A 24434-nucleotide genomic window follows, 5' to 3' on the forward strand; every position below is an offset into this window, starting at 1 on the left:
TTGCAAGCAGCAAAGCTTCAGCTCGAGTGAGAGGCAGGCAGGGAGAGAGGGGGTGGGGAGAGCAGAGAACGAGAGACGGTGTGTTATTCCCCTTAAAAGATATTTTTCCCAAGAGATTCTTTCTCTATCTCTTTTTAGATTCCAAACTGAACCACAGTATAAATAGATGGGCTTATTTTGTGATGATAATGTATTCTGCCTTTCAACCACTTTGTGTGGTTTATCTGATTTTCTTCTTTACTCGTGCTCTCTCCCTCCCTCTCGTTTTTCATTTTCACTTCCTGCTTGCAGACTAGCTCAACCCACCACCAACCCTCCCTTCTCTTACTTTCCTAACGCATTTCAATCAGCACAACCCCCTAAAACAGTTTCTTAACCGGTTTGACTTCAGAACCCAGTTTTTACTTCCAGTGATAAATTAAATGTTGTAACACTAACATGTACTGTATGGCTGTACAATATGGAAATTATTAACCTAACTTGCAAATAATTTTCAATGCACACACCCAGTTATCTGTATGTAATGCCACCTGGAGTGTATTTACATTTATCTTTCATAGTTTATTTTTTATGATTATGATGATGATGTTGTCATATATGCATATTTTGACCAGCTTCTACCAAGTGACGGATGAATTTGTGCCAAAACACAAGACACACAGTCTTTGACAACCTCAAAAGACATGTGAAGCATTTTCTCTTTCGTGTGTGTCTGCAGGCTTTGGTATTTAATAGAGCAAACCAGAAAGACAAGCTTACTTCATGGGGAGAATGCATACAGCCAATGCAATAGTAATGCCTGGCTATACGGTTTCATTCAGTTCACTACTGCCACAGTTTTCCCACCAAAATCTGTTCGAGGAGCCGTTTTCAACCTTGCCGTTATGCAACGTCAATTTAACACCACCCCCCTCCCCACTCCACTCCACCCCACCAGCCCCCCTTCTCCGAATCCATTCCGCACTCCGAAGAAAGTCCAAGCCGTATTTTACTGGTCTCAGCGCACCTCGGTAAAATGGCTGTATCTAAGTGAGCCTCGTGCTGGTGTGATCCGTTCCTCGGCTGTAGTCTACTTCTGCAACAGAACCCCCACAAATTCCGTGTCGGTTAAATTTCATTTCCCGGGAACTCGGTGCGAGAGAGTCTAAAAAACGGGGCCGACGGTGGAGTCCGGATTCGGTCCGGCGTAAGGGGTGGGGATGAGTCGGGACACGGGTAAATTGTTGTAAAACTATTGTATTTACATTCAATGTTTCGCGTTTGATTGTGACCGACTCGCCGAGAGGGAGAGGGGGGGGATCATGGCCGCTCAGGTCGCCAGCGCTACCTCTCTCAACACCAGCCCGCCTTCCGAGCTGAAAAAACCGGATCGAGACCCAAAGGAGGAGTCGGTACCGGGGGAGAAGCAGCAGGAAAATAAGGAACCGGGACTAGAGAGCGGATCTCCGGCACGCGGGGAACTGCAGGACCGGGCCGATGTGGGAAATGCTGGGGGAGGAGGGGAGTCGGAGATGAAGAACGGCAACGGGAATCCGTCGAGAGTGAACAATAATCAAAATGAGACCACCGGACCGGAGGGGAACAACCACCCTGGGATGGTACACCATCACGCGCCCGGGTTTCAGTCAGCTTCCTATAGCTACGCGCAGCACTACGGCCGGGCCCCTTTTCATCAACATGGCGGACAACAAAGCCCTGGCATGGCAGCTGCAGCGGGGCCAGGCGCGCTGTCGAGCAGCATGATGGACCCCTATCAACCCAACTCCCATGATCACGGCTTCCCGAACCACCAGTACAACAACTACAGTCCGTTCGGGAACCGAAGCCCGTACCCGGGCCAGGGCTACGGCATGAACTCTCCGCGCAGCGCTCCTCAAGCTCAGGCGGTAGGGGGGCAGTCAGCCAAGCAGCAGCAGCCAGCAGCGGCTGCATCTTACAGCAATCAGCGGTATAACATGGGAAACCCGCAGCCAACATCCACCCCGACTCTCAACCAGCTTCTCACCTCCCCGAGCGGTGCCCGGGGCTACCCGAATTACCCACCGAGCGACTACAACAGCCAGGACGGGGCTAAGGGACCAGCAGATATAGGCAGCAGCAGCGGGCAGTATGGTGGGGGCCATCCGGGTTGGCAACAAAGGACCCATCACCCGCCACCCATGAGTCCTGGAAGTACCGGACAGCCCCTGGGTAGAAACCAGGTAAAATTACAACCCTAATGCCTTTTAAAACTGCATCTCTCTGGCTTTGCTCAAGTCATATGAGTGGTTGAAACGCACTGTGCTAGCTATTGTCTGAGCTAGAGACTCTATAAAATGGCTGCCTCCTTGGTTTTCCACAGCAGCTCATCATTTAACTGTTTATATTTAGTTTAAATAACGAAACTTGCGAATAGTCGCTAGGTTCTTGGCTGGACGTGTGTTGTAAGTTGAAAACTGTTGGCTATTATTGGTTGAGTTGAAGGCAGATCTCTGGTTGAAAATGCGTATTTAGCGCAGGCTGCTTCTCCATCGAGGAGGCTTAAACGCATTTAGCTTTTCCCTCTTAGGCCTTTCTGTGTTTTATATGCTTTTATTGTTCTGTATATTTATCTAACATGCTAGATGTAGCCGATTGGCGTGTTGTTCGTCAGTTCTGATGTTAATTAGGAGGACGATTAACATAAAATCAGCAGATATTTCATGTGGAAAAACCCGTGTTGTGTAAACCGATACGTACGTGTTACACTTCTATGGTCGACAAACATAAGCTAATTAACCTTATTTTGGTCTAAAATGTGTTTAAACGCACTTTAAAATGACGTTACTAGTACATTCGATGAGGAAAAGCTTTAGTTTTAAAGCGTAGACTCAGATGAACGTTGGTCTCTGTGCGCGCAGTTTGTAAACACAAGCCCAGTGATTTGAGTAAGTGCAGATTGGTTTGCAGTGGGATTTGAATTGTGGAGGTAAAGTCCTCCTGTCAAAGGCAGGAGACAGTTGGTCTTGGGTTGACATGCTCGCTGAGATCTGATTGGCTCTGCATCCTGTGCTCTTGGCCATTTATAATTGCATATGATGTAACTGAAACACTTGCTGATTAGCTCATGTTCCTCACCTCCCTCAGTCTTTCAGTAATGTAATGTATATGTGAAATTAATGTGATGCTTACATTTAAGGCGAATATACTACATGTCAGGAAGTAAGGATTTTATTAATTTAGTAAGTTGGGTTGTTTTCAGACACTAACACTTTTAACAGCATGCTGTCACTTAATGTTTTATAAACTTTTATACAATATATATATATATATATATATATATATATATATATATATATATATATATATATATATATATATATATATATATACACACACACACACATGTATAAGAGCTTATGTATAGAATGCATATATAAAAAGGATGCATGTCAATTCTCATGAATATTTCTTGATTGGGAGAAGATGATAATATAAACAGTAATTTAAATTTTTGCAAATCTTGGTGCTCATATCTGTTGTGATGGTGTGTTAGACCAAGATTTATTTATTTATTTTCAAAACCCGTATTTAAAAATGTCAGCAAATTGTAATTCAAACTTTGTCACTCACCGACTGGGAAGCTTTAGTGCGTTTTTGAAGTTTAGATTATTGAAGACACTTTAATAGTCTTATTTCTCTAGCCTGTTAGATATTGAGCTAGAAAACCTTTCTGAATTCTCTTTAATTCATGCCAGTTGTTTACAGTATGATGTTGTGCACCATTTCCTGTCTGGTCATTCACTGCATGCTAAAATCTTGTTCATGTGGTCCCTATCATGATTGTTTGTCTTGGATGCGTCCAAATACTTTTAAGTGCAATTTCAAGGTTGAATTACATCAGTTTACCACAGTTAACCTAGTTTCTCATACTAAGTTGAGGCTACATGTGCATCTGATAAGGGTGGTTTGCAAGTTATTTATTTTATTTTTTTTTTACTCATAATGCCCAGAGTTTCTTAATTTTCTTCATTAAAGAAAATTAATTGGAAGTAACAATATGAAATATTTAGAACCTGTGACCTATTTTCCTACCTTTTTAACTTCCTTATTAATCTGAGCATTAGCTATGCTTTTTGTTAACAATATTAGGATCTCACTATGGTATTGCTCACTTTTTTTAATTGGAAAATGTCTAGTTATTAGACAAGATCTTGTCAAAGTGGAGTTTAAGTTACTGACAATGAAGATCTGTTTAATGGTTTAATTTCCACAGTAACTGTAAATGGGCCAAAATATTTCAGGTATCATGATGGAAATGGTTTTCAAACCATGTGATGTGTGAGCAACCACACTAACTAAAACCTAGATCATACACTACTGTTAAAAAGTTTGGGGTTGGTATTTAAAACAAAGGTTTTTGAAAGATATCTGTTATGCATTTATTTGATCAAATATTATATATTTTAAAATGTAATTTATTCTTGTGATAGCAAAGCTGAATTTTCAGCATCATTACTCCAGTCTTCAGTATGGCACGATACTTCAGAAATCAATTTGCTGCTCAAGAAATAATTCTTATAATTATCAAAGTTGTGCTGCTTAATATTTTTGTGGAAACCATGCTACTTTTTTTTGTTCTTTGATGATAAAAAAAAATGTATTCCTTGCAGAATAAAAGTATTAATTAAAAAAATTCATACTGACATCAAACAGTAGTGTAGGTCTTTTACAATTTGCACAGAACGTCTTGGTTAATTATATTTGCTTGATTGATTGATTTTGATGTAGCTTTGAACTCTGTTTGAGAGTCAGTAAGACATTATAGAGTCAGAGTTATGCTTACTGCAGCTTCTGAATGCCGTCCTGCCTTCAGTTGATCTGTAAGTTTTCTAGTGTCCACCCCATCCCCCCCGTGGCCAATCACAGCGCCCGTCCAGCAGCCTCTCCTGCCAAGGGAGCCCTCATTTTATCTTATGCAGATTAGCCATGTGCTGCTTTTATTTATTTTATTTTTCCATTCGGACACTGGAAAATGTCAAGAGCAGCTTGCCCTCAGTCATTTCACACTTTAGAGCGTTTACAGCCGTAGAGTAGACCTTCTTTCAAGGTTTGAACTCAAGCCAAATTCAAAACAAGCCTCTTAGATATTAGACATGCTTCCTTCCTAGTTGAGGTTTCACTGGTCCAAATTTAATAGGACAACACGGTGTACTTTCTTGTCTATTTATTTTTCATGTTGTGTCATTCAGTGATGATGTTTAAGCTTTGGTCATGTTTGAGTCAGTGCCCATCTGTGAAGAACAAACAAGGCGATTGTGCCATCCATTTTTACACAATCTGACTTGAATTCACTAGAAAAAATATATATATTTAAAAGCAAAATAAAAGAGACTGAAGAAAGGATCATTTAAAAGTGTTCGCTGAATATTACTGTTGTCGATTTGGTTCCTAGTTTTGCTTCCATCAGTTTAACACTTCATATCAACATTTGCATTTCATAATTGTCACAGTACCACTTCTTTGTCAGCATATGCATAAATGTGTCATTTGTCATTTGTCATAAAATCATTGTTTGTTTTTATATATTCTGGGTCATCAGATACAAAGATGGAAAGAAGGGCTTTGTGATACCACAGTGTGAGACTCGAATGTAATATGAATCAGTGCAACTACACTCATAGTGCACTACAGTTACGTTGCTCATCTATCTTCTGAACTGAAATTACAATATAATTACGCCAAAAGATCACATTAATATTACAATGATTGATACGTTGCCTAATGAACTTGAGTGTTTTATTATCGTAGTGATTATCACCTGATGTTTAATGTGGTGTCACAATTGTACCAGCAGCATGATATTCAAGAGAAATTTTGAAATTTTAAAAACGCAATGTATTGTATCTGGGCGATCTGAGCTAAACTTATTATATCTTGATTTTTCAACCGTTTGATGATGTTTAATGCATAAATTTAGGATCAGAGACATTTATAAAATATCTTTTATAACTCTCATCCTTGGAGTTGCAAAAAGGATCATGAAACTGTTAATGACTCTACTCTTTAGGAAACTGAATGGCCAGATAAAAAGCTTATTATAATCATCACCATATTCACAAAGTTGCTTAATTTATTATTGTGTATATCCAGTCTATCACCCTACCGCATTACATGGCATAATATGGTATACATTACTGTGCAAAAGCTTGGGGTTAATAAGGTTTTTGAAAGAAGTGTTCACCAAGGCTGAATTTATTTGGTCACCTGTTTTAATATAATTAAAATGTACTTTATTCCTGTGGTATGCAGCAAAGCTGAATTTTCAGCATCATTACTTCAGTCTTCAGTGTCACATGATTCTTCAGAAATCAAAAAAGAACATAACATTTATATAGAAATCCTGTATAATATGTGTCTTTACTGTCACTCTTGAACAATTTAATGCATCCTTGCTGAATTAAACAAATCTTATTGACCCCAAACTTTGAACTGTATTTTATGCTGTATTTAGATATCAAATACTGTTGGTGAGCACTGGTGAGGAGGATTTATTTGGCTGCTTTATGATCATATTAAGCTGACCTTTAGGATTTCATTTTTCATGTTGGATAGATTTAACACCATGAAACAAGACATTATGGATGAATGTATGCTTAATATTTCATGCTTCTGATTGTTTTTTTGTGAATGTACAGGGAGAATTATGAACTGCATATGCTCCTGATGTGATTGATTTTTGTTCTCTCAAGTATGGCAAGTAATTGTTCAAGTGTAAGTATTGCTAGTATGAAATACTATAATTGAATGTAACACAGGTATTTAAATGAAATTTATTTTTAACCTGCAAGAGAACAGGACTATGAACTCACTGTTACAGCCTCTATTCAGTCATAAGGATGTTAATTTAATTAACATTCATTTGTTATTATTTTAAAAAATGTTAAATACACATGTAGTAAAAATAACAAATGTTGTGAGGACACAATAAAATGTACATGCAATTAATGGTCATTGCTCTCGTGGAATGAAGTTCAGCTTTTCGAAGGCAAAATCTGTTTGTTTGTTTGAATCAGTCAAATTGTCTTTGTGAAAAACTATTTTAAGTTGCTGCAATTACATTTAGCAGGAATAGATGTTGGAAACTGGCTGTATTTTGTTGTTTATCCTAGGGCTGGGCGATATGGCCAAAAAAATCATATCTCTGTATATCTCTGAATGGTGATTTATACAGTATATATTTTGGTATTTTCTTCTACTTTCTATTTGGATAAAAATATTAAAAAAAAAAGTTGTTTCACTTCCTGCGCATATCGAAGGCTATGAAAACAAATATAGTGAACGCAACAATGTAGGCTGTGCTATATATATTGTCACATTATATTCTAACATTGTAACAACATTACAATCTAAAAACAGAGTAAAGCAGAAGTTAAAAACCAAATTAAAAATAAAATCAAAAGCACATACTAAATATAAAATGGTAAGACGAACACACATTTACTCATCTGAGCTTATAATTATTGTATTAGTCTACATTTGATTACCCCATTGCAATAGTCCAAGTCCACTCCTGACTGTAAAGTGGAAAAATTTGCAAGACTTTCTAACATTTACAGATGGAGAATATACCTGTGAAATGTACGCAGTAAGGAAAAACACCACATTTCAAACGCATTAAACAGCACAAGTATCTGTCAGAGCATCTGACGGGTCAGGCTGCAATAAACTACATGCGTTAACTATATCTTACAAGTTATTTTGAAGCCCTCTAAGGGTTAGTTCACCCAAAAATGCAAATTCTGTCATTTAATTTCTCACCCTCATGTCGTTCCAAACCCGTAAGACTTTCGTTCATCTTCGGAACGAGAATGACAATCTTTTTGATGAAATCTGAGAGCTTTTTGTCCCTCCATAGACAGCCTACACAATTGCAACTTTGACACTACAAAAGTTTATAGAGGTCGTAGTAGTCCAAATTTTAGTCCAAATTTTCAGACACGATCGCTTTATATGATGAACAGATTGAATTTAGGCTTTTATTCAACTACTGTATATCGATATAAACGGAATATATATATAAATAAATAAATAAATAATATTGTACAAACTCGAGTCAATATACCGCCCATCCCTAGTTCATCCCCGTCTATGCAGTTGTTTTGTTCTCAATAATTGCTAGTTTACAAAAACATGGCTGCAATTCCAACTCCAATATTTACATGACCCCTCATTCTGGACTTTTATGCACCAGCACTCATCTCATTGCAAGTCAAGCTGGACTTCTCCATGTCATTAAGCCCTGTGTCATTCATTCGGTGCCAAGATTGCCGTCTTTTCCGAAAAAAGGAAAAGCTGGCTTGGCCGAGGCTCAAGCAGAGCTACAGCTGGGATGTGTTAAATATTCGGCAGACTGCCCTCCATTTGAAATGAGTTATATATAGCACTGTTGACTTCCTTAACTAAGGCTGAGCAAGGTAACGGTCAGGTTAATAACCGTGGGAATCGGCAGCAGAGGGTTATTTGCTGTCTCTCTTTTTCCTTCTCCTTTTTCCACTATCGTTTCCCCCTCTGGCTGTTCTCTCTCTTCTTCTCTTGTGGTTTCTTGCATTTTCATTCTGTCCTTGCTATTCTTTCATTTCCACCCTGGCTTTTTAAAATCAAATTCTCAAGTGTGGGAGTGCAGTAGTACAGTATAATAGTTTGATTTTATGGTTTTGGAAAATATGTCCTTGAGTTTTTGAAAGCTTTGTAAATGTCTTTGTGTAAAACTGAGTTTTTACTTTTCTGTCATTATCTGTGAGTTACCTTTGCTCAAACCTCTTTGTTACTTTCGTTTCACAGACTCCAGGCTCCATGGATCAAATGGGGAAAATGCGCGGTCAGCCGTATGGGTCAGGTGGGCCTTACTCCCAGCAGCCCCATCAAGGGCCTCCTTCAGGGCCCCAGCAGGGCCCTGCTTACCCAGGCCAGGGCTATGGGCCCCCTGGCCCACAGAGATACCCTATGGGCATGCAAGGACGTATGCAGTACGGCCAACAGGTCATTGCTCTTTCTCAGTGTTTTAGGGTTCACACTTTGACTTGGCTTTCAGGGATGGCGTATGTTACGCCGTTTATACTGTTTTTTTCCCCCCGTTGATACTATTTTTGCTTCATGTGCTTTACACTTGCAATTAAATGAGAATATACTGGAAATTGTAAGTGTTGTGAAACTAGTAATGCATATTTTGTAACATACTGCAATGCGCACTCTCATTTGGATAAGAAATAGATGTTGGGGTAAAATACTGGATTGTTTTTCAGTGTTCTTCGATTGTGATTTCGATGCACTGGTATCGATATGTAATTTCGCAAGCATGCCTTTTAAGCTCTTAAAGTTAGCTCAGCAGCATAGTTACACAGGCACTCTATGTTCTGTCTGTTTTCAAAGAAATAAGGTTCAAGGTAAAACATTTTCAGTTTGCTAATAGTGTAAAATGAAATTGCAGTCAAATAATAAAAGGAATATTACCTCTCTGATGCATGTACATGTAGACACATCTTTAGAATTTATTATTAAACATTCAGGATGTGATGTTACAATCAAACCATCATTATCTTGGACCCTAACCCATAATTCTAAATTACTTCGCTCTTGATATGTTTGGTAACATAAATTCAATATTGCTGTCAAATGTGGTTATGCACAAAGTACCACACAACAGTGTCTAACTCACAGAATGCATGATCTTGTGAGGGGGAAAAAAAAGAGATTAAGAATGATTATATTCTTAATTTGAAGTAATTTAGTTCTTAGCTGGTTTTTGGTGTTACAAAACTTGACAATTTTGTTTGGACAACACTGTGTCCCAGGTATCATTGGCTCTCTAGCCATTCCTAGCCTTAATAAATAATTACAAATGTGATGTCAGACAAGGTCACACTTTCTGCCTGGTAAAACAACCAAATTATTCCTTATTATTTAGGGAATACAAAGGATAAAATGTTGTTAGGCTCATTATGTAGAGGTTATAAATAAATCCCATCTGATCTTGTTTCTTTAGCAATAAACTCTGTCCCTATTTTGATATGTGTTCATGTAAACTCATATTAACAATATCAAGGAATTTTAAAACTGATTTCCCAGTTTTAATTCCCCTGAAAGAGTCATGGAAATTTCTGAGGTGGAAATATCCATTTTCCTTATGGTGTGTGTTAAATTTTTTTGAGTTATTCTGTTTTGCTACATCGAAGTACATTTTTGGTCTTACTGATGACATTTTTTTTTTTTTTTTTTTTTTTTTTTTAATGAAGCAATTTAAATCTTTTAATCCTTTTAATCAAGAACAACTGGAAAAATAATGGAAATTCAAGTCAAGTTTACTTTTATAGCACAAAATACAATACAGATTGCTTCAAAGCAGCTTTACAGTAATTAACAGGAATAAAAGCATCAGTTTTGCAAATTCATTTGACAAAAGGAGTGGGAACCTTGTCTTTAGCATGTGAAAGGAATTGTTTCTTTTTTAGTCTATTTACCCGCATGATGTGAATCAGTGTAGGAAATGCCACGAGTCTAATGATCTTTGGTGCCATCCTACTTGTTTTCACAGATGCCATCATACGGACAGCAGGGACCAGGGGGTTACGTGCAGCAGGGGCAGCAGCCTTATTATGGCCAGCACGGTCAGGGGCCTCACTCCGGACAGCAGCAGTCGCCGTACCCCCAGCCATCCTCTGGGCAACCAGGAGGCCAGGCACCTTATTCACAGCAACCTCATGCTGCCCAGTCATCTGGCCCACATGGACAGGCTGGCCCTCCTTACCAACAACCCCACATGCCCCAGCAAACTCAGGGGCAAATGCCCGGCCCCTCGCCAGGCCCATCCCAGTCCCCGTACTCGCAGTCCTCGGCAGCATCCCAGTCTAGCCAGTCTCCCTATCCACAGCAACAGGTGCCTCAGTCCCAGCCCTCACAGCAGGTGAGCTCCCAGGCTCCTCCTGCATCCCAGGCCCAGCCCAGCTACCCGCCCAGCCAAGGCCCCCAGCAGCAGCAACAGCAGCAGCCGCCACCACCATCATCACAGCAGCCACCGCAGACGCCTACACCTGCTTCTCAGCAGCCCGCGGGACACGGACAGATGCCACAGGGACAGCCCACGTCATACTCCCAGAATCCCCCACAACAACAACAGCAGCAGCAGCAACAATCACCGTATCAGCGATTTCCTCCTCCTCCTCAGGTAACTTAAGCTTTCTGATTTTTTTTATCCAAGTGGTGGATGAAAATGAGAAAGTGAAAAAACGCTGAATTTTCAGCAGCCATTACCACACTCTTCAGTTTTTTTTTTTCACAGGAATAAATTACATTTTAAAATAGAAAACAGTTATTTTAAATTGTGAAATACTTTTTTACAATATTACTGCTTTTACTGTATAAGATAAATGCAGCCTTGCAGAGAGAGACTACTTTCAAAAATGCTGAAAGAAAATCTTTGAATGGTAGTCTATATTTTCTTTATAATGTATTATGAATGAATATGAATTAAGAATAATTAATAAATGCCGTAAAAATGTTTTGAAAATTGAAAATGGTTGTTCATTGTTCATTTATAATACACAAATAAACAAATGTAACCTTATTGTAAAGTGTTGACAATGTATCTGTCAAATACCTTTTCAAGTGTAAATCAACCGTATAATGTTTTGTCAACCTATATACCATGTTTATTTGTGAATGTATGCAAATGTAAAGGTGGGATGTGAATTGCATGTTAATATTCACTATGTGTGTTTGAACTAAATTGGATGACTGCTTTTGCATTTATTTAAAAATCTGGAATGCATTTTATTTTACAGTGCCACCACATTCACAGACTTGTACTGTAATAAAAGTGGTGTTGTTACTGGTTATTCTTAAGTACAAAAACAGAAACTTTTATTATTAACTGTGAGACTGACCTAAACTGACCCATGATATCTGTAAGCAAAAGCATCTATGCATGCGTCCACTGGCCTAGATACCTATATCGACTGACCTGGGATGGCTTTTTCCCCCACAGGAGATTTCCCAGGAGTCATTTAGCTCCCAGTCCAGCGCTCCAACCTCCGGCCCGCCTTTGGCATCGAAGAGCAGCACAGAGGACATGCAGGGCAGACCCTCCAGTCTACCAGTGAGTCTGACGCTTTCATTTCGCACAAGCTGTTGACTGCGTCCAGACGCATTTAAAGATGCATTGTGAATTTGACGGATTCACAAATGCACAATCAAGTTGTTTCAGTCAAAGCGTTCCATTTTATGTTGACTTTTTGTTCTGAGTAATTAGCTTGAAGATGTGAGCGTAATTCAGCCTTAGCTCAGGAGTGATTATGTAGGACCTTTGGGGTTGTTGCTAAATGGAGAATTTCATATGGTCTGTCACGGAAATATATGCCGTCGGTTCTCTCTGTCCCTTTTTTGTACTCTCCATGTGAATTCTGCTTCTCTGTCTTCGAGATATAATTGCATTTGAGTGTGTGTTATGACCTGTGAGACGGTGTCTGAAAAGGACACATGGAGAGACACCCAGCTGCGCTGACTCAGCACACGTGCAGCCGACAGCCGTAGCCATGGCAACCTCAGGGACGCTGTGATCTCACCCCCCCCCCCCCCCCCCCCCCCTCCCAGATGAGATAAATAAGGCCAGCAGCCTCTGGCTGTGTGATTGTATGTGTACGAGAGCACTTGAGCATGTGTGTGTCCCAGAGAGAGAAAAAAAAAAGTGTGCCAGAGTTCATTGTTGCAGGGTGGAAGAAGCTGTCACAGGGAGATTTATTCTGAAGAAGAAAAGTTTTGTGGTATAATTAAATTTGCTATTGTGCTGCTGATTTGTTTTTGTTTTTTTAAGACGATGATTCTTTTTCTTTTTTCTTTATTTTTGTGAGTCCTTGGGCTAATTTTCAGTACAGAAAATATATCTTGCCTTGGCCTAACAATTAAGCAACAAAAGTTATCCAGAGGCTGCAAGTTCTTGTGCTGCTGAATGTGGATTTATTTTTTTAGAGATCTTTAAAATCTGTGAAAGCTGAAGATAATGGCTGACAGCTTCATTTTTAAAGTCCTAGCAGAAATGCTGAAATACCAAATGATAACACCAGCTGAGTCTTTTTGTGTTTGTTTTTTCTTTTACATTTTGTGTTTTGTCTTTCTAAGGGAATTTAAACTGTAAAGCAGTGATTTTGAACTCTGCATGAAATGGTTTTAAGTTTTATAAAAGCCTGTCATTGATCTAATTGTGAAAGATTCATCCATGCTCATGTTTTTTTTTGTTTTATTTTGTTGCTTGTAATTCTTGATCTTCCTGCGAAATGACACACTGGTGATATGCCAGATTTCTCCAATCATTTAGTCCGCCCCTTTCTTACAATCAGCTGCAAGCTTGCATTCTGATCGGCCTCCATCCAATCAAAAACTGTTCCACAAAACCCCCCACACTACTTTTTTCTTTCTTTTTTTTTTTTTTCAATAGTCTGTTTCTCTCGGATGTACAGTACTGTGCAAAAGTCTTGTGCACGTTAGTATTTTCACCCCAAAAAATAGTTTTAAGCCAGGTATTTATATCTTTTGCTGTAGTGTGTCAGTAGGAAATGTCAGTTTACATTTCCAAACATTCCTTTTGCCATTAATTGTAGTAATCCAGTGAGATCTTTGTATGCACAAGGAGTCTGACAACAGCCGGTATACTCCACACGGAGATCTGATCTCACCATCATCGAGTCCATCTGGGATTACATGAAGAAACAGAAAAACCTGAGACAGACTAAATCCAGAAAAACTGCAGAAACGTCTCCAGTACGCTTGAAGAAACCTACATCCAATGCTACAGTACTATAAAAAGTTTTAGGCACTTGTGTAAAAATACTATGAAGTGAGGATGCTTTAAAAAATATTGTCATAAATAGATTTTATTTATTAGTTAACTTCTATTAACTAAATCAAATCAATATTTGGTGTGACCACCCTTTGCGTTTAAAACAGCTTTTTTCCTAGGTACACTTGCGCATAGTTTTTCAGGTAGCTTTGCAGGTAGGATCCTTCAGGCGTATTGGAGACGTTGCCGCATTTCTTCTGAATTAAGTCTGTCTCGGGTTTTTCTGTTTCTTCATGTAATCCCAGACAGACTTGATGATGGTGAGATCTGATCTCCGTGTGGAACATACCGGCTGTTGTCAGACTCCTTGTGCATACAAAAATCTCAATTATTAGGATTATTACAATTTAAAGGTGCCCTCGAATGAAAAATTGAATTTATCTTGGCATAGTTAAATAACAAGAGTTCAGTACATGGAAATGACATACAGTGAGTCTCAAACTCCATTGTTTCCTCCTCCTTGTATAAATCTCATTTGTTTAAAAGACCTCAGAAGAACAGGCAAATCTCAACATAACACCGACTGTTACGTAACAGTCGGGGTGTACGCCCCCAATATTTGCATATGCCAGCCCACGTTTCCAACATTATAAAAGGCATTAGACAAGGGCAGCCAGTATTAACGTCTGGATGTGCACAACCAAATCATCAGACTAGGTAAGCAAGCAAGAACAATAGCAAAAAATGGCAGATGGAGCAATAATAACTGACATGATCCATGATAACATGATATTTTTAGTGATATTTGTAAACTGTCTTTCTAAATGTTTCATTAGCATGTTGGTAATGTACTGTTAAATGTGGTTAAAGTTACCATCGGTTATTACTGTATTCACGGAGACAAGAGAGCCGTCGCTATTTTCATTTTTAAACACTTGCAGTCTGTATAATGCATAAACACAACTTCATTCTTTATAAATTTCCCTAACAGTGTAGCATTAGCCGTTAGCCACGGAGCACTATCAAACTCATTCAAAATCAGAAGTAAACAATATAACAGTATACAATACTCACATAATCCGAGGCATGCATGCCGCATGCATGACAAACACTTTGTAAAGATCCATTTTGAGGGTTATATTAGCTGTGTAAACTTTAAGGCACTGTTTAAGGCAAGCGCGAGCTCTGTGGGCGGAGAGCACGGGATTTAAAGGGGCCGCAGCATAAAATCGGCGCGTTTATAATGATGCCCCAAAATAGGCAGTTAAAAAAATTTATAAAAAAAAATCTAGGGGGTATTTTGAGCTGAAACTTCAGACACATTCAGGGGACACCTTAGACTTATATTACATCTTTTAAAAACATAATCTAGGGCACCTTTAATGGCAAATTAAATGTTTGGAAATGTAAACTGATATTTCCTACTGACACACTACAGCAAAATATATAAATAACTGGCTTAAATCCATTTTTTGGGGTGAAAATACTACCATGCCTAAGACTTTTGCACAGTACTGTACATCACAACATGAAAGAAAAGATTTTTTTTCGACTTCTGTTATATCAGGGCTTTAATCTTTGATTTTCTGACCTTTACGGTTCTATTTGCTTAGGACCTATCCGGTTCTATCGATGACCTACCTACTGGTACGGAGGGCGCTCTGAGTCCTGGAGTCAGCACATCTGGAGTATCTAGCAGTCAAGGAGAACAGAGCAATCCAGCACAGTCGCCCTTCTCCCCCCACACCTCTCCCCCGGTGGGCTCGCCTGCCAGCGCCTCAGCATCTCGCTCTGGGCCGCTGTCTCCTGTCACGATGCCAGGTAGGGCTAGTGAACCTTAAATTATTTCGAAATCCTAAAATGTGTTAGTACCACTTTGAGTCATCATGCAGATGATTTGGAATATTTACCAAAATTAAATATGAAATGTATTTCCGTAGTACCATTTGCAACCATTTTTTACCCCCTATTTTTTTAATCTCAATTTGTGCATTTCTCATTTGTAGGGAACCAGATGCCTCCCCGCCCTTCAAGTGGACAGTCTGATGGGATCATGCACCCTTCGATGAATCAACCTGTCATGGGACAAGAGAGAGGTAACACAGTCTATATAAGTTCTACTTAACAATGACAGGACAGGAATTTTTTTTTTTTTCCATTTTCAGGCCCACTTTTTATTTATTGTATCAATTCATCAATCTTGTTGTCTGCACAGGATATATGCAGAGAAACCCTCAGATGGCTCCCTATGGGTCTCCACAGTCTAGTTCTGCTTTGTCTCCTCGTCAGTCATCTGGAGGCCAGGTGCATGCTGGAATGGTTCCTTATCAACAGAACAACTCTGTAGCGAACTATGCGCCTCAGGGTGGTGGTCAATATGGGCCACAAGGTAAGTGACTTGTTGCTAAACAAATCACATCATCTAGAAAAATTAAGAAAAATGCTCATTTAAAAAAAGGATCTTATTTTAAGAGAAGCGATTGTAGTGGAGGTGCAGATATGGACTTTTATTTTAGTCCTTCTCTTTCTTCCTCTTCTTGCTGTCCCTCCAAATCCTTCTCACTCTTACTCTTTTTCTCTTTGTGCGACCAGTGGATCACAGTGTGGTTATTTTTAGCATTGGTGAAAAAAAGGGAGTTGACGTAGCATGGCTCACGTCAGTTGAGCAGCTACAGTGACTGTGGGTTACAGCACTGCTACATGCTGCTAAAACACTCAAGGGCCTGGAAGTCTCTTCAAAAACCCACCAATGAGGCATCCATACCCCACCACATTTGGCCAATGCTGACTTTTAATTGACTAAACTGCTAATACTGTTGTTGTGGTTTTCAGACTTTTTGTTTCATTGCAGAAAATGTTATCCTGGATTAGATTTCTTATTAAATCCATTAGTTTTTCTCTACAAAAAGATAGCATAAGCAATATGCTGTTTATGAAATTAACTGGCTTTTCTGTCATTGTAAAACTATTATTAATATAGCATTATGTTTGTTTTGCATTTCCATGCATGCATATATTTTACAACAAATTTAAGTACGCTGTTTCTACACAACCCTTTATCAGATTACAACTTTCCATCTTCCTCTTCAGGTTACCCCAGGCAGCCTGGTTATAGTGGCATGCCTAATGCCAGTTACCCAGGCCCTGGCATGGGCGGATCCATGAATCCTATGTCTGGGCAAGGAGGAGGGCCACTGTTTGCAGGCATGGCTTCTGGGAGGATGCCTCATGGCCAGATGGGTGCACGTCCCTTTGGCCCCAACATGGGTCCCAACATGAGTCCCAGTATGGGCCCTAATATGGGTAACATGCCCCCTCAAGTGGGAACGGGGATGTGCCCACCTCCAGGCCTCAACAGAAAGCCGCAGGATGCAGCAGCAATGCAGCATGGACCCGCCAACTCGATACACAACAGGTACACAAGAAATGAATTTCAACTGAAGTTGCACAATATTATTAACAAGTACACATTTTAAATGTCTGATTATTATTTTTTCTTGCTTTGTGTAAAATAAAATGGTGGCAGTGAGCCCATTTGAAGTGAAATGTTACGTTTTGCCTCATAGACTACCAGGTTACCCCAATATGTCTCCTGGTCCTGGTATGATGGGCTCAGGACCTCCGTATGGCCCCTCTATGAACAACATGCCTGGGATGATGAACACCCAGGGTTCTCCCTACCCCATGGGTGGTAACATGTCTAACAACACTAGTGGTAAGATCATAACAAATGTTTCTTTTTGTATACTATATAACCTAGCTGAAATTAAAGCACTTTATTTGTAAAGTCAAATCTTGTGCCAGGTCAAAATCATGATTAACATGTTTCTCTCCTAGGCATGTCCCCTGGTCCGGACTTTGGTATGGATGGGAAAATTAACCAAGCCCAGAAAATGAATAACAAAGTTGAGGGTACACCCAAGACTGAATCAAAATCCAAGGTTTGCTTAACATTTAGATGGTAGATATTTAGATAATGCCTTTATAGCAGAATTCAGTCACGCTTTGTTGCACCTCATGTGTAATTCCTTCTATATAAATGCTTCTGCCTAGAAGTCAAGTTCCTCCACAACAACCAATGAGAAGATCACTCGGTTGTATGAGCTAGGCCCAGAGCCAGAAAGAAAGATGTGGGTAGACCGTTACTTGGCTTTCATAGAGGAAAAGGCCATGGGCATGAGTAACCTGCCAGCTGTGGGTCGTAAGCCCCTTGATCTCTTCCGCCTCTACATGTCCGTCAAGGAGATTGGAGGTCTTACACAGGTATATCCAAGCTGTCCATACACATTTAGATAATGTTTAAGGTCTCAACTCATTTTCTCTCAAGGGTGTTTGCTTATATGCTTTGGCATCCTTGTAATTACAGGTTAATAAGAACAAAAAATGGAGGGAGCTGGCCACAAATCTGAACGTGGGGACCTCCAGCAGTGCCGCCAGCTCTCTGAAAAAGCAGTACATCCAATGTCTGTATGCTTTTGAATGTAAGATTGAGCGTGGAGAAGACCCACCACCTGACATTATGTCTGGAGATAGCAAAAAGAACCAGGCCAAAATTCAGCCTCCCTCCCCAGGTGAGTGCTTGCAACTTGGATTTGTATCATGCCATGTATTGAAGCAAGTACAGGTAAATCTGAATTAAACTGCCGCAACAAAACCCCTGTTCGAAATGAAGGAAGGAAGGTTATTATATAAATGTGTTGCTTAATTTTTTTTAGTTTAAAAAAATTACTGTTATTTAAGCAGCACCATTATAAGTTCATCAATTAATATTGCAGGTGCAATTTAAGCTCTTTATTTGAACTCATGTATATATGCATAATCACTAACGACTGGGTTGCAGGAGTCATAAATTATATCTTTTTAAGTGTCATAAAACCCTAAAACACGTTTTTTGAGATGTCAACATGATTGCAGATTGAAGAGTATGACTCTGAGCATTTGTGAGAAACGGGGGCATTTCGTGACACTTTATCTTGGCCAAGAATTTGGCTTGTAGTACTATTGGTGTTGTAGTACTTGCATGTAAATATAGAAGTACTTTTTTTGCATGGCACAGCTGGATCTGGCTCTCTCCAGGGGCCCCAGACACCACAGTCCACCAGCAGCTCCATGGCGGAAAGTGGAGACTTGAAGCCCCCTACTCCTGCCTCCACCCCACACAGCCAGATGCCCCCAATGCCAAGTGGCAGGTGAGTTTTGCTTGTTTGTCTTGTGCTACTGACTTTGTCATTTGACTGTGAACTGCTCCTTACCTGCCCTGTTTCTTAGGAGCAGTGTGAACTTGCAAGATCCATTTGCTGATAGCGACTTCTCACGGAGAAGCACTATGACCCCCAACTCTGGCTACCAGTCAGGCATGAGCACCCCAGAGATGCCTGTTCGCATGGGACCCTATGAACCCAATAAAGACCACTTCAGTGGTATGCGTAAAGGTTTGTATTGTTTGTTGTATTTTTGTATTTCTGTAACATAATTTGTCCTGTACACCTTGTTCTTATGTATAACAGTTCATATTTTATAATAGTGTCATGAGCCATTATAGTTCATGGTAAGCTACATGGTATAATGAGCTGTGTGCTTGTGGTCCTAGTTGGAGAACAGTTCATATCTGGTGGGCAGGGTCCCAACAGCAGTCTCAGTGATCAGTGCAACAGGGGACCACAAGGCCCTATGGGAAACATGCCTATGGGCCAGCGACACCAGTATCCATATGGCCCCGGTTATGACAGAAGGTATACTAAATCTTTACTGTTTTGGATATAAACTCATCCTTTTTCTTTTATTGGTGTTATGTATATGATGCAATAACTTCTAACCTCTCCTGCATTGTGTAGACCAGAGTCAGGGATGGGCACAGATGGCAGCATGGGGCCTGGAGTGCCACAGCCAAATATAATGCCTTCCAGTGCTGAATCTGGGATGTACTCACCAAATCGTTACCCTCCACAGCAACAGCGGTTAGTCGACTACTCTGTTTTTATGGAGATTGTATTTGTATTTCTGCTATATCTTTTTACTGATCTCTCTTACGTATGGTGCTTGTGCAGACATGAGTCCTATAGTAATCAGTATCCTGGGCAGGGTGCGCCTCCTGGTGGCACCTATCCGAATCAGCAGCCTGGAATGTACCCGCAACAACAATTGGTAGGAAAGCAGTCATAGAATGAGTCTATTTGACGTTGGTATAATGAATAAATGAATAAATGTTACTGAAAGCCTTGCCATACATTTTAAATGTAATTTGTTTGCATTTAGAACTACAAAAGGCCAGGTGATGGCAGCTACCCACCAGCTAAACGGCATCATGATGGTGAGATGTTCAGTGGGCCATACAACGCTCAGCAGCCACAGCCACCACCACAGGCTCCCCCTAGTGGTCCCTCAAGTGGTCAGCAGGAAATGTTTAACCAGTATAACAGTTCTTACCCTGGTTCTGAGCGCCGTCCACCTGGTCCTCAGAATCAGTTCCCTTTCCCCTTTGGAAGAGATCGGATGCAAGCAGGGACGGGCCCAAACTCCCAGGGTTCCATGCCACCTCAAATGATGGGCAGTCCAATGCAGTCTGGTCCTGACGGTCCTCAAGGTGGCATGTGGCAGGGCCGAAGTGATATGGGCTACCCCAGTTACCCTAACCGTCAAGGACCTCCTGCTGGTCCTGGCCAGGGACCTAGCTACCATGCAATGAACCGATCTGAAGACATGATGTCGTCTGAACCACGCATGAATCATGATGGGCAGTGGCCTGGGCCACGACAACCCCCATATGGCCCTGGTGGTGCAGGTCCACCAATGAGTAGACCCTTGCAGTCCAACTACCAGTCTCCTCAAACCATGCAAAACCACATTCCACAGGTTTCAAGCCCCACACCCATGCCTCGCCCCATGGAAAGTAGGACTTCCCCCAGCAAATCACCCTACATGCCTAGCAATATCAAAATGCAGAAGGTGGGACCTCCAGTCCCTGCATCTCACATTGTACCTCCCTCAGTACAGCCTCCAATGATGAGAAGAGACCTATCCTTCCCTCCAGGTTCCATAGAGGCTACGCCACCAGTTCTCAAATCACGCAGGCGTCTTACCATGAAAGAAATTGGTAAGAGTTCATTATTTGTTGTAGTGAATTACAATCATATATTTGGCTTAGACCTGTGAGATATGGAAAGATAACTATATACAACTTTTGTAGGCACTCCAGAAGCATGGAGAGTCATGATGTCCCTTAAATCAGGACTGTTGGCAGAGAGCACATGGGCTTTAGACACCATCAACATCTTGTTATATGATGACAACAGTATTTCAAATTTCAACCTTATACAGGTGAGTCATTTTGGGGTAATGACAAAAATATTTGCCATTACTTAAGTGTTAATCTAAATAACACTATTGTCTTCTTTTGAAGCTCCCTGGTTTCCTGGAACTAATCGTTGAATATTTCCGCCGTTGCCTCATTGAGATCTTTGGGATTCTGAGGGAATATGAAGTTGGTGATCCAGGACAAAGAGCTCTGTTGGATCCCAGCGTGCTCAAAAAAGATGAAAACACTGTGGAAGATGAGGTATTGGTGGAGGGCATGGAGGAAGATGGAGAAACAGAGGAGGAAGATGAAGGAGAAGAAATGCACAGGTCAAAACATCAAGAACAACATTCAGCACCGCTCCAGATAAAACAGGAAGAAAAACCAAGGACGCTTGAAGACTCTGTGAAGAAAGAAGATTGCCAAGGGATTGAAGGAGAGTCATCTGCAGAACCCAAGACTTCAGAGCCACCATGTCTCGAGTTGGCTGTGACTCAAGAGAAGCCCAAACAGGCTAGCAAGTTTGATAAGCTTCCCTTGAAGATTGTAAGAAAGAAGGATCCATTTGTGGTGGACTGCTCGAACAAGCTTGGCCGATTGCAGGAATTTGACAGTGGCCTTCTGCACTGGAGTATCGGTGGAGGTGATACAACAGAACACATCCAGACACACTTTGAAAGCAAGATGGACCTGTTGCACCAACGGAAGCATCTTCCTGCCCAGGTCCCAGACAGAAAGAGAGGAGCTCAGAAGGACAGCCAGGCACCTTCACTGCCCTCATCCAGTGAAGAGCACCGAAAAGAAGTGGATCGGCAGCCTTCTCCAGAGTCATCCACTGAGAAAGTGACCAACGGAATTTCAGATTTGAGGGAGGACAGACCTGCTGTCTGCTTAGAAACTGCCTCTGAGGGGACATCACACGTAGACAAAGATCAAGAGAAGAAAGTATCAGAGGTGACAACTCCAGAAAACATTAGGCCAGCACCTCCAAGCCCATCATTACAGGGTCAGCACTCCATTGCCATTTTAGAGGATGAGCCACACAGCAAGGATGAGGCTCCTCTCGTCACGCTCTCAGACTGGCAAGATTCCCTTGCCCGTCGCTGCATTTGTGTCTCCAACATCGTCCGCAGCCTCTCGTTCGTCCCGGGCAATGACTCAGAGATGTCCAAGCACCCAGGGCTGTTGTTATTGCTGGGCCGCTTGTTGCTTCTCCACCATCTGCATCCAGAGCGAAAGCAGGCACCTTTAACCTATGAGAAAGAAGAAGAGGTGGATGAGAGTCTTGGTAGCAAGAAAGACGAATGGTGGTGGGACTGTCTGGAGCTACTGCGGGAAAATTGCTTAGTCACTCTTGCCAACATCTCAGGCCAGCTTGACTTCTCAGTCTACACTGAGAGCATCTGCCTGCCTCTGCTGGATGGCTTGCTCCATTGGGCCGTTTGTCCTTCAGCCGAAGCCCAAGACCCCTTCCCTAGTCTCGGGCTTAATGGCGCCTTGTCCCCCCAGAGACTAGTCCTGGAGACCCTCTGTAAGCTCAGCATTCAGGACAACAATGTGGACCTCATTCTGGCGACGCCACCTTTTAGTAGATTAGAGAAGCTGTTTGGGAACCTTGTGCGTCTAGTTGGAGAGCGAAAGGTGCCCGTTTGTCGGGAGATGGCGGTCGTGCTGCTGGCCAATCTTGCACAGGGTGACAGCCTGGCGGCCCGTGCCATTGCGGTACAGAAGGCCAGTGTAGGGAATCTATTGGGCTTCTTGGAGGACAGCTTAGCGGCTACACAGTTCCAGCAGAGCCAAGGTTCCTTACTGCACATGCAGGGGTCACACTTTGAGCCAACAAGTGTGGACATGATGCGGCGGGCTGCTCGAGCTCTGCTCGCCCTCGCTAAAGTGGAGGAGAACCACTCTGAGTTTACGCTCTATGAATCACGGCTACTGGACCTTTCTGTCTCCCCACTCATGAACTCATTGGTGTCCCATGTCATCTGTGATGTACTCTTTTTGATAGGCCAGTCATGACAGCTGTGCGGAGCTATGGCTCCACCTTCTCTGGTTTTCATACTTCCCCCTTGCCTGTCCTCCCCATTTGCGAGTGGGGATTGAAAGCAGAGAAAATTGACTGTTTCTTGTTTTGTTTTTTTTAATTTATGCAAGCCCTTTCATATTACACCCACTGGCCCCCCTTTTCTCCATGTCTCACTTTGGGAAGGTTGTCACGAATTTGCTGTGGATCATGAACCAGAACCTCAACACACTGACACAAACTGTAACACTGATGCCAACTAGATGACATGGACAGGGACCCCAACTTTTGTGTCCTTGTCTGAGGTGAAAGAACTTTTTATAATAAAATAAATAAATGAATAAAATAAATAGCTTGAAAAACAAACTATTTACCAAAGTTGCTGTCTTGTTTACAGTGAGTTTTGGGGTTAATTGTTCCTTTGTTCTCTCCAAGAGGGTGCAAATAATACACAGCTCTTGTTCACATCGACAGGTAGACTCTTCATTGTTTGGTGGTTGTATTTTGATGCTACACGGTCAACTTTTCTGGATGCGTGTACAGCAGAAATGAGTTGTCATTTTCTGTACAGTACTCCACAACTGTAAACATACTGCAAACGTACTGCACTGTTCCACATTGGGAAAATGTTGGCTCAGTCAGCTCCATTTTTAAACAGTTTTTAAACCATTAGTTTGCTGGTGAGGAGAATAACCCCCAAAGTATCAAGGACGTACAACACCCTGACCAATTCTCTTTAACCCTTGATTGTATGAATTGACCCCTATAAAGAAATCACCTTCTAGGACTGGTTTTCAACTTAAGATGCAGCTGAGGCTGTACTGTATATAAGATGTTGTACATTTAGACCTCCTTTTCTCTTTCTCTCCCTCTATCTTTCACACACTCTCTTGCTTATCCCTTTTTATCTATGAAGAATAAGAGCGGACACTCAAGTTGGGTTAATTGCATCAAAATCCCTAGGTATATAAACTGAACCATCTTTTGGCCTCCACGGTTACTCCATAGTGCAGCAAACAACTGAAATATTTTAATTTCATCTCCTGGTACAACAAAATAACTCTAGATGAAGAAACACAGTTGAGATATTTTTTTCTCCAGTGATATGAATTCTGCATATTTGTATTTCAGACTATGTAGCTTAATGTAAATTCCTTGTTTTTCCCTTTTTGGCTCAATGAATATCATTTATTCACTATGAAATCTTTATACTATATGTTCCACGTGGTAAGAATAAATGTACATTAAATCTTGGTAAGATGTTTGTGATTATTTTCATTTAGATGTTTTATTTTATTTAATAAATAACAGGCCGTTTATCCTAG

General features: G+C 41.0%; 1 protein-coding gene across 4 annotated transcripts; it reads left to right on the plus strand.

Moving 5' to 3' along the window:
* The first annotated feature begins 954 nt into the window (after positions 1 to 954).
* On the plus strand, positions 955 to 24367 carry arid1aa (AT rich interactive domain 1Aa (SWI-like)). 4 transcript variants are annotated; one of them, XM_048152728.1, is made up of 20 exons: positions 955 to 2201; positions 8803 to 9000; positions 10553 to 11182; positions 12002 to 12112; positions 15403 to 15610; positions 15796 to 15885; positions 16005 to 16178; positions 16880 to 17204; positions 17356 to 17504; positions 17627 to 17730; positions 17843 to 18052; positions 18156 to 18360; positions 18846 to 18978; positions 19058 to 19221; positions 19380 to 19521; positions 19624 to 19746; positions 19837 to 19933; positions 20045 to 20882; positions 20976 to 21106; positions 21189 to 24367. In XM_048152728.1, exons 1-20 carry the CDS (start codon positions 1302 to 1304, stop codon positions 23103 to 23105), a joined length of 6849 nt encoding a protein of 2282 aa, XP_048008685.1. In that variant the 5' UTR covers positions 955 to 1301; the 3' UTR covers positions 23106 to 24367. The 4 variants fall into 4 exon arrangements, with proteins under 4 accessions (XP_048008685.1, XP_048008687.1, XP_048008686.1 ...); XM_048152730.1 differs by having other exon boundaries at positions 19064 to 19221; XM_048152729.1 differs by having other exon boundaries at positions 17846 to 18052.
* The last annotated feature ends 67 nt before the right edge of the window (positions 24368 to 24434 follow it).

This window comes from Megalobrama amblycephala, linkage group LG13, assembly GCF_018812025.1.
Source record: "Megalobrama amblycephala isolate DHTTF-2021 linkage group LG13, ASM1881202v1, whole genome shotgun sequence".
Classification (NCBI taxonomy): domain Eukaryota; kingdom Metazoa; phylum Chordata; class Actinopteri; order Cypriniformes; family Xenocyprididae; genus Megalobrama; species Megalobrama amblycephala.